Genomic DNA, 14,342 nt, shown 5'->3' on the forward strand with positions numbered 1-14,342 from the left:
GAGGAACATGGTGGTGGAACAGAGTGTGGACTGAGAACATGGTGGGGAACAGAGAGTGAAGCTGAGGAACATGGTGGTGGAACAGAGAGTGGGCTGAGGAACATGGTGGTGGAGACAGAAGAGTGGAGGCTGAGGAACATGAGTGTGGAACAGAGAGTGGAGCTGAGGAACATGGTGGTGGAACAGAGAGTGGAGCTTAAGGAACATGGTGGTGGAACAGAGAGTGGAGCTGAGGAACATGGTGGTGGAACAGAGAGTGGAGCTGAGGAACATGGTGGTGGAGACAGAGTGGGCTGAGGGCATGGTGGTGGGCAGAGTGTGGAGCTGAGGAGCGTGAAATTGGAGCTGAGAACATGGTGGTGGAGACGGAGTGGAGCTGAGGAACATGGTGGTGGAACAGAGAGTGGAGCTGAGGAACATGGTGGTGGAACAGAGAGTGGAGCTGAGTATCACTAAGACTGAACTGCAGTTCTACAAGAACAAGGTGGAGGAATTGGAGAGACAGAACACAGGTAAAGTAAGACAGCTGTATCTAATGTGATTACTGTAATCAGCAGAGTAGTGGTGTGTTGAATTCAACAGTTTCTTTGTGTGATATTGTAGAATTTCAGGCCAGAGTGAGAGCCAGGTAGAAGAGACAGAGAATGCAGGTAATGTAGAGATTTAAATAATACAGTATGTAAAGAGGATGTTATATATTTGGTCCAAATCAGACAAGGAACAGGTTCCCAAAATGGTTCCTATATTAGTAATTTCAGCCCAAGCGGCTACAGGTAGCCGACTGCTTGTTTACACACTAATCTACATGTATAAACACACATGTCCAATGAGACCAGATACAGACAGAGTCCAACATCACTAACAGGCTGCTCCAGTGTCTGGTGGCTTTGAGAGACTGATAGTGTTGATCTGTTATTCCTCTGATGCAGGTGTCTTCAGTGCTCCAGTGTCTGGTGGCTTTGAGAGACTGACCGTGTTGATCTGTTATTCCTCTGATGCAGGTGTCTTCAGTGCTCCAGTGTCTGGTGGCTTTGAGAGACTGACCGTGTTGATCTGTTATTCCTCTGATGCAGGTGTCTTCAGTGCTCCAGTGTCTGGTGGCTTTGAGAGACTGACCGTGTTGATCTGTTATTCCTCTGATGCAGGTGTCTTCAGTGCTCCAGTGTCTGGTGGCTTTGAGAGACTGACCGTGTTGATCTGTTATTCCTCTGATGCAGGTGTCTTCAGTGCTCCAGTGTCTGGTGGCTTTGAGAGACTGACCGTGTTGATCTGTTATTCCTCTGATGCAGGTGTCTTCAGTGCTCCAGTGTCTGGTGGCTTTGAGAGACTGACCGTGTTGATCTGTTATTCCTCTGATGCAGGTGTCTTCAGTGCTCCAGTGTCTGGTGGCTTTGAGAGACCGACCGTGTTGATCTGTTATTCCTCTGATGCAGGTGTCTTCAGTGCTCCAGTGTCTGGTGGCTTTGAGAGACCGACCGTGTTGATCTGTTATTCCTCTGATGCAGGTGTCTTCAGTGCTCTAGTGTCTGGTGGCTTTGAGAGACCGACCGTGTTGATCTGTTATTCCTCTGATGCAGGTGTCTTCAGTGCTCCAGTGAGAGGAGTACATGGACTTTGGTTTGTTCAGGAATGACCAGGGTGTAATGTGGAATGGACAGTACAATAGTCACGGAAGGTGACAGTATCTCTCCAATTCTGGGACTCTTGAACTGGAGGAGGGGGACTTGGTCTACATGCGTCTCCCATCAGGTTAAAGGATCTATGATGATTCTAATAAACAGCTCAGTGACTTCCTGCTCTTTCCTATGTGAGATGAACACCACAAAAGCTGTAATAAAAAGTCCAATCTGTTATGACATTCCATGAAACATTATGGCGCTAAATTAAAATGACTTAACGTCTTCTGTTGTGTTAAGCGTTTGGCTTTATTTACTATGATATAGATAATGTTATTCAGCTCGTAGTTTGGCTGTATTTACTATGATATAGATGAATGTTATTCAGCTCAGTAGTTTGGCTGTATTTACTATGATATAGATGAATGTTATTCAGCTCGTAGTTTGTGTTTACCATGATATAGATGAATGTTCAGCTCGTAGTTTGGACTACGGAAGGCAGGGGACAGCGTTGGGGTTAAAGTGGTAATATATTTATTGTATGTAACTACAGACTGAATTAAATAACAGTCCAGATCAACAGTCAGTTTAACTGATCATTTCAAGCAGAAATTGATCAGTACGATGCTAAAGTGAATGTTTAGAAGTGAAATCACATCTTCTCATTCTTTCTCTCTTAATGACAACACTAGCAGCCCATTTAGCCTAGTAAAGCTATACTGCTATATTGATCTGTTACACCTATCCATCTACACCGACATACAGGCTGGTCAGTATCACCAAACACAGACAGCAAACTTTAAAGGTACAATCCTGAGTTTGTGTCAGCCCAACAACACCCCACCCACTTGGTTTGGTGTAAAGCTTAGAATCGTCTAGTCCTGCTTGGTAACATTATTCCTAAATATGTTTCAGAAGTTGCACTACATGGCAGTTTGGAACTCAGTAGTGAGTGTTGAAACTGAGGGCAGACACTTTTTACGCGCTACACCCTTCAGCACTCTGCAGTCCCGTTCTGTGGCTTGTGTGGCCTGCCACTTTGTGGCTGAGCTGTTGTTGCTGCTCTAGACGTTTCCACTTCACAATAACATCACTTACAGTTGACCGGGGCGGCTCTGGCAGGGCAGAAGTTTGACAAACTGACTTGTTGGAAAAGGTAGCATCCTATTGGTGCACGTTGAAAGCAGTTCTTTGTGTAGGTGAAGAATATAAATGAATGAGTAATGTGTACATGTTTAAGTTCCTCCTGGTATATCAGGAGAGTTAACTTCCTTGTAATTGCTTGAATAATCTTAACTTGAAAATGAGCTCTGCCTGATCCTTGGAAGAAGTTTTTCTTCAACAGCATACACAGAGGACAGGTGTAAGAAAAGCACTATGCCAGAGTGCCGGGGTTATGGAGGTGACAGGGTGTCAGGAAACTAAATATGCCCCTCGTACACTCTCACACACATCTACACTCACACACACTCCACATCTTGATTCTGGTCTCAGGACTTTCCCTAAAGTGTGACCAAAAGGTATTATAGTGTCTGTCTCAACCGTCTTTCTCTCAATCTCCTGTATCCTTCTCATATCTCTCCTTCCCTATCTACTTTTCTCATATCTGTCTGTCTCTTTGCTTCTCTGTTCGTCTTCATGGGTTCATCTAATCCTGTCTTTCTCATCTTGTTTCATTAGTGTACTCCTCTTATTTTGTCTCTTTGTCACTCTATTTTTCTTTTTTGCTGTTTTCTCTTCCCTCTTGACTTTTTGTCTGTTCTGTCTTCTCTGCCTGCTTTTGCTCTGTCATTAGTTTCTGTCTTCTCTCTTCAGTCGTCTTTCCTTATCCTGTTTCACTGTCTGTGGACTTTATCCCTTCTTTCTTAGTATGTCTTCTTTACCTACACTGTATCTTCCTCTCCCTCTTTCCCCTTAACTCCTTAATTCCCTCTCTCTGTTCTGAGTTATGGGGAAGACAGACTCTTTGTACTCTGTGTATAAGAGCTTCCTGGACTGTCTCTGCCTCTCTGTGAGTAACCATCTGCATCTTCCCTCCTCTTCCTCCTCGTCTGCTTCTCTCTTCCATCGTCTCCTTTCCTTCTCTCTCCCCATCCCCTCCTTTCCTCTGCTATGCACTGTTCATATGTTCACTGCCTTTTTCTTAATGTTTGAATTCATTTAGTTGTGTTTTGTGAAGTTTGTTACAGCTGAGTTTTATTCCTGGCAACCCTTCACTCTCTACCTGTTTTCTGCCTCTCTACCACAACTCATAGAGAGAGAGAGTCTGTGTGTGTGTGTTCATTCAGTCTGTAAGTCACCCTCTAAGTCAGAGAAAGTTGCCTGCTCAGCACTCTCTCTTTCTCTCTCGCTCCCTCTTTCTCTTAGCTTTCTTGCTCCCTCTTTCTCTCAGCACTCTTTCTCTCTCGCTCCCTCTTTCTCTCAGCTCTCTCTTTCTCTCTCGCTCCCTCTTTCTCTCAGCACTCTGTTTCTCTCTGGCTCCCTCTTTCTCTCAGCACTCTCTTTCTCGCTCTCTCTTTCTCTCTCGCTCCCTCTTTCTCTCAGCACTCTCTCTCTTTCTCTCTGGCTCTCTTTCTCGCTCTCTCTTTCTCTCAGCACTCTCTTTCTCTCTCACTCCCTCTTTCTCTCAGCACTCTTTCTCTCTCGCTCCGTCTTTCTCTCAGCACTCTCTCTTTCTCTCTTGCTCCCTCTTTCTCTCAGCTCTCTCTCTTTCTCTCAGCATTTTCTCTCAGCTCTCTCTCGCTCTCTCTTTCTCTCGGCACTCTCTCTGTTTCTCTCTGGCTCCCTCTTTCTCTCAGCACGCTCTCTTTCTCGCTCTCTCTTTCTCTCATCACGCTCTCTCTCTCGCTCCCTCTTTCTCTCAGCACTCTCTCTCTTTCTCTCTGGCTCTCTCTTTCTCGCTCTCTCTTTCTCTCAGCACTCTCTTTCTCTCTAACTCCCTCTTTCTCTCAGCACTCTCTCTCTCGCTCCCTCTTTCCCTCAGCACTCTCTCTCGCTCAGTCTTTCTCTCAGCACTCTCTCTTTCTCTCTTGCTCCCTCTTTCTCTCAGCTCTCTCTTTCTCTCAGCACTCTCTCTCTTTCTCTCTGGCTCTCTCTTTCTCTCAGCTCTCTTTCTCTCTGGCTCCCTCTTTCTCTCAGCTCTCTCTTTCTCTCTGGCTCCCTCTTTCTCTCAGCACTCTCTCTCTTTCTCGCTCTCTCTTTCTCTCAGCACTCTCTCGTTCTCTCTGGCTCCCTCTTTCTCTCGGCACTCTCTTCTCGCTCTCTTTCTCTCATCACTCTCTTTCTCTCTCGCTCCCTCTTTCTCTCAGCACTCTTTCTCGCTCTCTCTTTCTCTCAGCACTCTCTCTCTTTCTCTCTGGCACTCTCTCTCTTTCTCGCTCTCTTTCTCTCAGCACTCTCTTTCTCTCTCGCTCCCTCTTTCTCTCAGCACACTCTCTTTCTCTCTGGTTCTCTCAGCACTCTCTCTCGCTCTCTCTTTCTCTCAGCACTCTCTCTCATTCTCTCAGCACTCTCTCTCTTTCTCTCTGGCTCTCTTTCTCGCTCTCTCTTTCTCTCATCACTCTCTTTCTCTCTCGCTCCCTCTTTCTCTCAGCACTCTCTTTCTCTCTCTGGCTCTCTCAGCACTCTCTTTCTCTCTGGCTCCTCTTTCTCTCAGCACTCTTTCTCGCTATCTCTTTCTCTCAGCACTCTCTCTTTCTCTCTGGCTCTCTCAGCACTCTCTTTCTTTCTCTCAGCACACTCTCTTTCTCTCTGGCTCTCTCAGCACTCTCTCTCGCTCTCTCTTTCTCTCAGCACTCTCTCTCATTCTCTCAGCACTCTCTCTCTTTCTCTCTGGCTCTCTTTCTCGCTCTCTCTTTCTCTCATCACTCTCTTTCTCTCTCGCTCCCTCTTTCTCTCAGCACTCTCTTTCTCTCTGGCTCTCTCAGCACTCTCTTTCTCTCTCGCTCCCTCTTTCTCTCAGCACTCTTTCTCGCTATCTCTTTCTCTCAGCACTCTCTCTTTCTCTCTGGCTCTCTCATCACTCTCTCTCTTTCTCTCAGCACTCTCTCTTTCTCTCACTCTCTCTTTCTCTCTGGCTCTCTCAGCACTCTCTCTCTTTCTCTCAGCACTCTCTCTTTCTCTCAGCACTCTCTCTTTCTCTCAGCACTCTCTCTTTCTCTCAGCACTCTCTCTTTCTCTCAGCACTCTCTTTCTCTCAGCACTCTCTCTTTCTCTCAGCACTCTCTTTCTCTCAGCACTCTCTTTCTTTCTCTCAGCACACTCTCTTTCTCTCTGGCTCTCTCAGCACTCTCTTTCTCTCTCGCTCCCTCTTTCTCTCAGCACTCTTTCTCGCTATCTCTTTCTCTCAGCACTCTCTCTTTCTCTCTGGCTCTCTCAGCACTCTCTTTCTTTCTCTCAGCACACTCTCTTTCTCTCTGGCTCTCTCAGCACTCTCTTTCTCTCAGCACTCTCTCTTTCTCTCAGCACTCTCTCTTTCTCTCAGCACTCTCTCTTTCTCTCAGCACTCTCTCTTTCTCTCAGCACTCTCTCTTTCTCTCAGCACTCTCTCTTTCTCTCAGCACTCTCTCTTTCTCTCAGCACTCTCTCTTTCTCTCAGCACTCTCTTTCTCTCAGCACTCTCTTTCTCTCAGCACACTCTCTCTTTCTCGCTCTCTCTTTCTCTCAGCACTCTCTTTCTCTCTCGCTCCCTCTTTCTCTCAGCACTCTCTCTCTTTCTCTCAGCACTCTCTCTTTCTCTCTGGCTCTCTTTCTTTCAGCACTCTTTCTCTCAGCACTCTCTCTCTTTCTCTCTCGCTCCCTCTTTCTCCTTGTGATGTTCTGATATTAATAACAGTCTTAGAATGTAGATGGAAATAGTCACAGAGCTGCCCCATGTAGGCCAGCCAGTCACATGACATTTCTCATTTAGGCCCGTTATACCAGGACAGGACAGGGAGAGGGTTTAGGGCTCCACTCTACTGTATGTACAGATAACATAGTCTACTACTGACAGTCCACTAGTGCATACTCTGTTTAAGTGCAGTTCCAAGTCCCAAGTCATTACATTCATCAGGAATGGACTGTTTTCTTAAAGAGTTAGGAGGAGCCTGTGGAATTGGATAACATCATCGGGGGCTTGCAACTCTAGTCCTCAGCTTACAAGCATTTTAGATTATTAAGCAGCTGTTATGTCAGCTGTGTGTGTGTGTGTGTGTTATTGAGAGGCTCAGTCCAACTATGCTGACGACTTTTGCCCTGTTGTCCCCTCCTCTAAACCCCTGACCTCTGACCCCTAGCGGAGCAGCAGTGAGGGGCCAGGGACGAACGAGAGGCCCCTGATGATGGTCACCTGGCCTACCAGAATGGAGACATTCTACAAGAGAGATGTAGGATATGTTTACATCTACTAGTCCCTCCCACTATCCTCTAGTCTTCACACATTGAAAAGACAGGATAGGTGAATGTTTTCGAGCCCTCTCATAAAGAGACTCCTCTACTTCCCAGTCTTTAATGGAATCCCCATGCCTCCATCTCTTCATCTTCCCCATCAGATGAGGTTATCAGTCTGTTGGGAGAGGGCACCTTTGGGAAGGTGGTGACGTGTGTGGACCGGCACAGGTATGAGAGGCATTTATAAGATACACATGCACACTCGTAGAGCATCAGGTGGAGCGTGTGCTGGTTGTTAGCTAGCTGTTCTCTCTGTCTCTCTCTCAGGGCTGGGGCACGTGTAGCTCTGAAGATCATTAAGAACATGGAGAAGTACAGACAAGCTGCTAAACTGGAGATCAATGTCCTGGAGAAAATCAACGAGAAAGACCCACACAACAAACAGTACGGAGTCTGATGGGCCAGTAGAAAGTTTGAGAAGTTGTTTCCCTCACCTTCTGTGGCTTTCTCTTTACTTCTCTCCCCCCTCCTCCCCTCCTCCTCTCGCTCTCAGTCAATGTGTTCAGATGCTGGACTGGTTTGACTACCATGGTCATGTGTGTATCTCCATGGAGCTGCTAGCCCTCAGCACTTTTGACTTCCTGAAGGAGAACAACTTCCTGCCGTACTGTATGGATCACATCCGCCAGATGGCCTACCAGATCTGCCTCGCTGTCAACTGTGAGTGTGTCACACACATATCTGTATGCCCATGTGCATGCTGCTAGCTCTCCAGAACCAGGGTTGGTGGTGACTACTTCCATAGACTATGACATTACTTACCAGGGATTGTTTTGTGTCTGGTATTGGATGAAGCTCAGTCTACAAGCCTAAAACTCAACTCTGGGCCTCAAAGCCAGTTTCACTGCTTTTTTCATTGTTCCCCTCTAATCAGGGACTGATTTAGACCAATTAAGTATCAGGTAGAACAGAAAAGCAGCAGGCTCCGGACCTCGTAGGGTCAGAGTTGAATAGCGCTGGTCTACTACATACTGTAGAGGAACTATGGGCAGCAAGTGCAACGCTGGGCAGTTTCACCTTGGCTGTCCAGGCATTATCATGATGGATGCATGGTTTATCTGTTTCCCTCTGCAGTTCTCCATATCAACAAGCTGACCCACACTGACCTCAAACCTGAGAACATCCTGTTTGTCAACTCTGACTACACCATCACTTACAACGCTGAGAAGGTGAGAGGGAGGGGGAGGGCTTTATCCTTCCTTCATCACTCTCTTCTTTACCTACGCTGTATCTGGGGGTTTCTCCTTTGGGCAAAAGACCGTCCTCTGTCCTCTCTCCTCTGTCCTCTCATCTGTGACCCGGAAACCGATGAGTGGTGAGGAGTGTGTCAAGTAATTAGTAGGCAAAGAAGAGTGTCGTCCCCTCCTCGATAGCCACTTTTCATTGAGGACACTCGTGTCTACAGTATCCTACTGCAGAAGAGTTTTGACTTCTGCCACACCCCATTGGAAATATACCACACCCCATTTGAAATATACCACACCCCATTTGAAATATACCACACCCCATTTGAAATATACCACACCCCATTTGAAATATACCACACCCCATTTGAAATATACCACACCCCATTTGAATCAGGTTTGGTTTTGTCAGAGGAGAAAACACACTTTAAAAACAATATGCTACGTATTGTTTTAACCATAAACTGTTTTGCATCTTCATTCGTTTTGATCACTTAAACATTTATTTTGGGATCCACCCCTGAAAACGTCATTTGCCTGATGAGTGGAGAAGGACCGTCTCATTTCAACCCCGGTCACTCTCCTTGCCAATCCTCCGAGATGAACTTTTACCTTTTTCAGAATGAGGCGATAGAGGACGGAGGATAGAGGGCGGAGGATAGAGGGCGGAGGATAGAGGGCGGAGGATAGAGGACGAGGGAGAGAGGGCGGAGGATAGAGGACGAGGGATAGAGGGCGGAGGATAGAGGGCGGAGGATAGAGGGCGAGGGAGAGAGGGCGGGGGAGAGAGGACGAGGGAGAGAGGGCGGAGGAGAGAGGGCGGAGGAGAGTGGGCGGGGGATAGAGGGCGGGGGATAGAGGGCGGGGGAGAGAGGGCGGAGGAGTGAGGGAGGAGGAGTGAGGGAGGAGGAGAGGGGAGGGCAGAGGAGGAAGAGAGGGGCGGGGGAGGAGGGAGGAGGGGCGGGGGATAGAGGAGGAGGGCGGAGGAGAGAGGGAGGAGGATAGAGGACTGGAGGATAGAGGACGGAGGATAGAGGCGGAGAGAGAGGGCGGGGGAGGGCAGAGCGAGGGGAGAGAGGACGAGGAGAGGGAGGGTGGGGGAGGAGAGGACGAGGAGAAGAGAGGACGGAGAGGAGAGAGGACGGAAGAGAAGAGAGGACGGGGGAGAGGACGGGGAGAGTGGATGAGGAGAGTGGGCGAGGCAGAGTGGACGAGGGAGAGAGGGCGGGGGAGGAGGGAGGAGTGGAGAGCGGGCGGAGGATAGAGGGAGGAGGAGAAGGGCAGAGGAGAAGAGAGGGTGGAGGAGAAGAGAGGCGGAGGAGAAGGAGCGGGGAGAGTGGACGGAGGAGGTGGACGGAGGAGAGTGGGCGGAGGATAGAGGGAGGAGAAGAGAGGGCGGAGGAGAGGGGAGCGGAGGAGAGAGGGCGGAGGAGAAGAGAGGGGCGGGGGGAGAGAGGGCGGGAGGAGAGAGGGCGGAGGAGAAGAGAGGGCGGAGGAGGAGAGAGGGCGGAGGAGGAGAGAGGGCGGAGGAGGAGAGAGGGCGGAGGAGAGAGGGCAGAGGAGAAGAGAGGGAGGAGGAGAGAGGACGGAGGAGAAGAGAGGGCAGAGGAGAGAGGACGAGGGAGAGAGGACGGGGGAGAGTGGACAAGGGAGAGTGGACGGAGGAGAGTGGACGGAGGAAGAGAGAGGGCGGAGGAGAGAGGGCGGAGGAGAGAGGCGGAGGATAGAGGCGGAGGAGAGAGGGTGGAGGAGGAGAGAGGGCGGAGGAGGAGAGAGGGCGGAGGAGGAGAGAGGGCGGAGGAGGAGAGAGGGCGGAGGAGGAGAGAGGGCTGAGGAGGGAGGACGGAGGAGAGAGGACGGAGGAGAGAGGACGGAGGAGAGAGGACGGAGGAGAGAGAGCGGAGGAGAAGAGAGGGCGGAGGAGAGAGGACGGAGGAGAGAGCAAATCTAATTGATAAAATGCCTATCTTCCTTTCCCTCCTTTCTTCTTGTCTTCTTCTCCACCCCCCCCTCTGTCCCCCCCTCTCTCTCTCTCTCTGCCCCCTCTCTCTCTGTCCCCCCTCTTTCTTGTCCCCCCCCTCTCTCTCTCTCTGCCCCCCCTCTCTCTCTCTCTGTCCCCCCTCTCTCTGTCCCCCCTCTCTCTCTCTCTGTCCCCCCCTCTCTCTCTCTTCCCCCCTCTCTCTCTTCCCCCTCTCTCTCTGTCCCTCCCCCAGCTCTCTCTCTCCCCCCTCTCTCTCTCTGTCCCACTCCCCCTCTCTCTCTCTCTCACCCCCCTCTCTCTCTGTCCCCCCTCTCTCTCTGTCCCCATTCCCTTACTCTCTCTCTGTCCCTCCCTCTCTCTCTCTGTCCCCTCTCTCTCTCTCTGCCCCCCTCTCTCTCTGCCCCCCTCTCTCTCTCTCTCTCTCTGTCCCTCTCTCTCTCTCTCTGTCCCTCCTCTCTCTCTCTCTGCCCCCTCTCTCTCTCTGTCCCCCTCTCTCTCTCTGTCCCCTCTCTCTCTGTCCCCCCCTCTCTCTCTGCCCCCTCTCTCTCTCTGTCCCCCCCTCTCTCTCTCTGTCCCTCCTCTCCCTCCTCTCTCTGTCCTCCCTCTCTCTCTCTGTCCCCCTCTCTCTCTCTCTGTCCCTCCCCTCTCTCTATCCCCCCTCTCTCTCTCTGTCCCCCCTCTCTCTCTCTGTCCCCCTCTCTCTCTCTGTCCCCCTCTCTCTCTCTGTCCCCCTCTCTCTCTCTGTCCCTCCTCTCTCTCTGCCCCCCTCTCTCTCTGTCCCCCTCTCTCTCTCTCTCTCTCTCTGTCCCTCCCTCTCTCTCCTGCCCCCCCCTCTCTTCTGCCCCCCTCTCTCTCTCTCTGTCCCCCCCTCTCTCTCTCTCTGTCCCTCCCCCTCTCTCCTCTGTCCCTCCCCCTCTCTCTCTCTGTCCCCCTCTCTCTCTGCCCCCTCTCTGTCCCCCCACTCTATTTCTCTCGCTCTCTCAGAAGCGGGATGAGAGGAAAGTGAAGGATACAACAGTAAGGCTGGTGGATTTTGGCAGTGCCACGTTTGACCAGGAACACCACAGCACCACCATATCTACACGCCACTACCGTGCTCCTGAAGTTATTCTGGGTAACCTACACACATCACACTCACACACTCTAATCTTGGACTATTGGCTAGCTGAACATGTGTTACTGTTCCAACTCAGAGCTGGGCTGGAGTCATCCGTGTGATGTCTGGAGTATCGGCTGCATCCTGTTTGAGTACTATGAAGGCTTCACCCTATATCAGGTACTGTGTGGATGTGTCTGTGTGGACGTGTCTGTGTGGACGTGTCTGTGTGGACGTGTCTGTGTGGACGTGTCTGTGTGGACGTGTCTGTGTGGACGTGTTTAACTATACTTCTGGGGACCAGAAGTCCCTACAAGAATAGTAAACAAATACAAATTTGACCAACTGGGGACATTTTGTTGGTCCCCACAAGGTCAAATGCTATTTCTCGGGGGGTTCGGGTTAGAGTTAGGGTTAGGAGTTAGGGTTAGTTTAAGGGTTATGAGTGAGGGTTAAGATTAAAGTTAGTGTTCAGGTTAGGTTTTGGGGTTAGAGTGAGGGTTAGGAGTTAGGGTTAGTTTAAGGGTTATGAGTGAGGGTTAAGATTAAAGTTAGTGTTCAGGTTAGGTTTTGGGGTTAGAGTGAGGGTTAGGAGTTAGGGTTAGTTTAAGGGTTATGAGCGAGGGTTAAGATTAAAGTTAGTGTTCAGGTTAGAGTTATGGTTAGGGGTCAGGGTTTAGGGAAAACAGGATTTTGAATGGGACTGGTGTGTGTCCCCACAATGTTAGTGACAAAAGACTGTGTTTGTGTTTATTGTTTGTGTGATTACAAGTGAAAGTGAACTAAGTTGGGAGTTTTAGCTTCTGCTGACAGTGTTTTGTGTTTGTCTCAGACCCATGACAACCAGGAGCACCTGGCCATGATGGAGAGAGTACGGGGACCTCTCCCTCTACGATGATCTGCAAGACCAGGTAACACATGATGGAGAGAGTACGGGACCTCTCCCCTCTACGATGATCTGCAAGACCAGGTAACACATGATGGAGAAGTAGGGGACCTCTCCCTCTCACGATGATCTGCAAGACCAGGTAACACATGGAGAGAGTACGGGGACCTCTCCCTCTACGATGATCTGCAAGACCAGGTAACACATGATGGAAGTACGGGGACTCTCCCTCTACGATGATCTGCAAGACCAGGTAACACATGGAGAGAGTACGGGACCTCTCCCTCTACGATGATCTGCAAGACCAGGTAACACATGATGGAGAGAATGGGGACCTCTCCCTCTACGATGATCTGCAAGACCAGGTAACACATGATGGAGAGAGTACGGGGACCTCTCCCCTCTACGATGATCTGCAAGACCAGGTAACACATGATGGAGAGAGTACGGGGGACCTCTCCCTCTACGATGATCTGCAAGACCAGGTAACACATGGAGAGAGTACGAGGACCCCTCTCCTCTACGATGATCTGCAAGACCAGGTAACACATGGAGAGTATGGGGACCTCTCCCTCTACGATGATCTGCAAGACCAGATAACACATGATGGAGAGAGTACGGGGACCTCTCCCTATACGATGATCTGCAAGACCAGGTAACACATGATGGAGAGTACGGGGACCTCTCCCTCTACGACGATCTGCAGACCAGGTAACACATGATGGAGAGAGTCGGGACCTCCCCTACGATGATCTGCAAGACCAGGTAACACATGATGGAAAGTCCGGGGACCTCTCCCCTCTACGCTGGAATCTGCAAGACCAGGTAACACATGATGGAGAGAGTACGGGGACCTCTCCCTCACGATGATCTGCAAGACCAGGTAACACATGATGGAGAGAGTACGGGACCTCTCCCCTCTACGATGATCTGCAAGACCAGGTAACACATGAGAGAGCACGGGACCTCTCCCTCTACGATGATCTGCAAGACCAGGTAACACATGGAAGAGTACGGGGACCTCTCCCCTCTACGATGATCTGCAAGACCAGGTAACACATGATGGAGAGAGTACGGGGACCTCTCCCCTACGATGACCTGCAAAGACCAGGTAACACATGATGGAGAGAAATGGGACCTTCTCTCTAAAATGATGATCTGCAAGACCAGGTAACACATGGTGACAGTTACACACACACATACACACTCCTCACAGACACACATACACACTCCTCACAGACACACATACACAATTCTCATAGACACACATACACATACACTCCTCATAGACACACATACACACTCCTCAGACACACATACACACTCCTCAACAGACACACATACAATACTCCCTATAGACACACATACACACTCCTCATAGACACATACACAATTCTCATAGACACATACACATACACACTCCTCATAGACACACATACACACTCCTCACAGACACACATACACACTCCTCACAGACACACATACACACTCCTCACAGACACACATACACACTCCTCACAAACACACATACACACTCCTCATAGACACACATACACACTCCTCATAGACACACATACACACTCCTCATAGACACACATACACACTCCTCACACACACACACATACACACTCCTCATAGACACACATACACACTCCTCACAGACACACATACACACTCCTCACACACACACATAAACACTCCTCATAGACACACATACACACTCCTCATAGACACACATACACACTCCTCACAGACACACATACACACTCCTCATAGACACACATACACACACCTCATAGACACACATACACACTCCTCATAGACACACATACACATACACGCTCCTCACAGACACACATACACGCTCCTCACAGACACACATACACACTCCTCATAGACACACATACACACTCCTCACAGACACACATACACACTCCTCATAGACACACATACACACATACACACTCCTCATAGACACACATACACACTCCTCACAGACACACATACACACTCCTCACACACACACACATACACACTCCTCATAGACACACATACACACTCCTCATAGACACACATACACACTCCTCACAGACACACATACACACTCCTCATAGACACACATACACACTCCTCACAGACACACATACAC

General features: G+C 49.6%; 1 protein-coding gene across 1 annotated transcript; it reads left to right on the plus strand.

Annotated features, from left to right (window-relative positions):
- Window positions 1-929: 929 nt before the first annotated feature.
- On the plus strand, window positions 930-12,205 carry LOC124029864 (dual specificity protein kinase CLK2-like; the record flags this gene model as incomplete). Its single annotated transcript, XM_046341430.1, has 9 exons — window positions 930-1,617; window positions 6,915-6,982; window positions 7,148-7,214; window positions 7,314-7,430; window positions 7,540-7,706; window positions 8,121-8,215; window positions 11,196-11,325; window positions 11,405-11,487; window positions 12,140-12,205. Coding segments are annotated over 9 exons (1,481 nt in total), but the record flags the coding sequence as incomplete, so codon positions are not given.
- Between the last annotated feature and the right edge of the window lie 2,137 nt (window positions 12,206-14,342).

Source organism: Oncorhynchus gorbuscha, unplaced genomic scaffold (genome assembly GCF_021184085.1).
Source record: "Oncorhynchus gorbuscha isolate QuinsamMale2020 ecotype Even-year unplaced genomic scaffold, OgorEven_v1.0 Un_scaffold_7972, whole genome shotgun sequence".
In the NCBI taxonomy this organism is placed as follows: domain Eukaryota; kingdom Metazoa; phylum Chordata; class Actinopteri; order Salmoniformes; family Salmonidae; genus Oncorhynchus; species Oncorhynchus gorbuscha.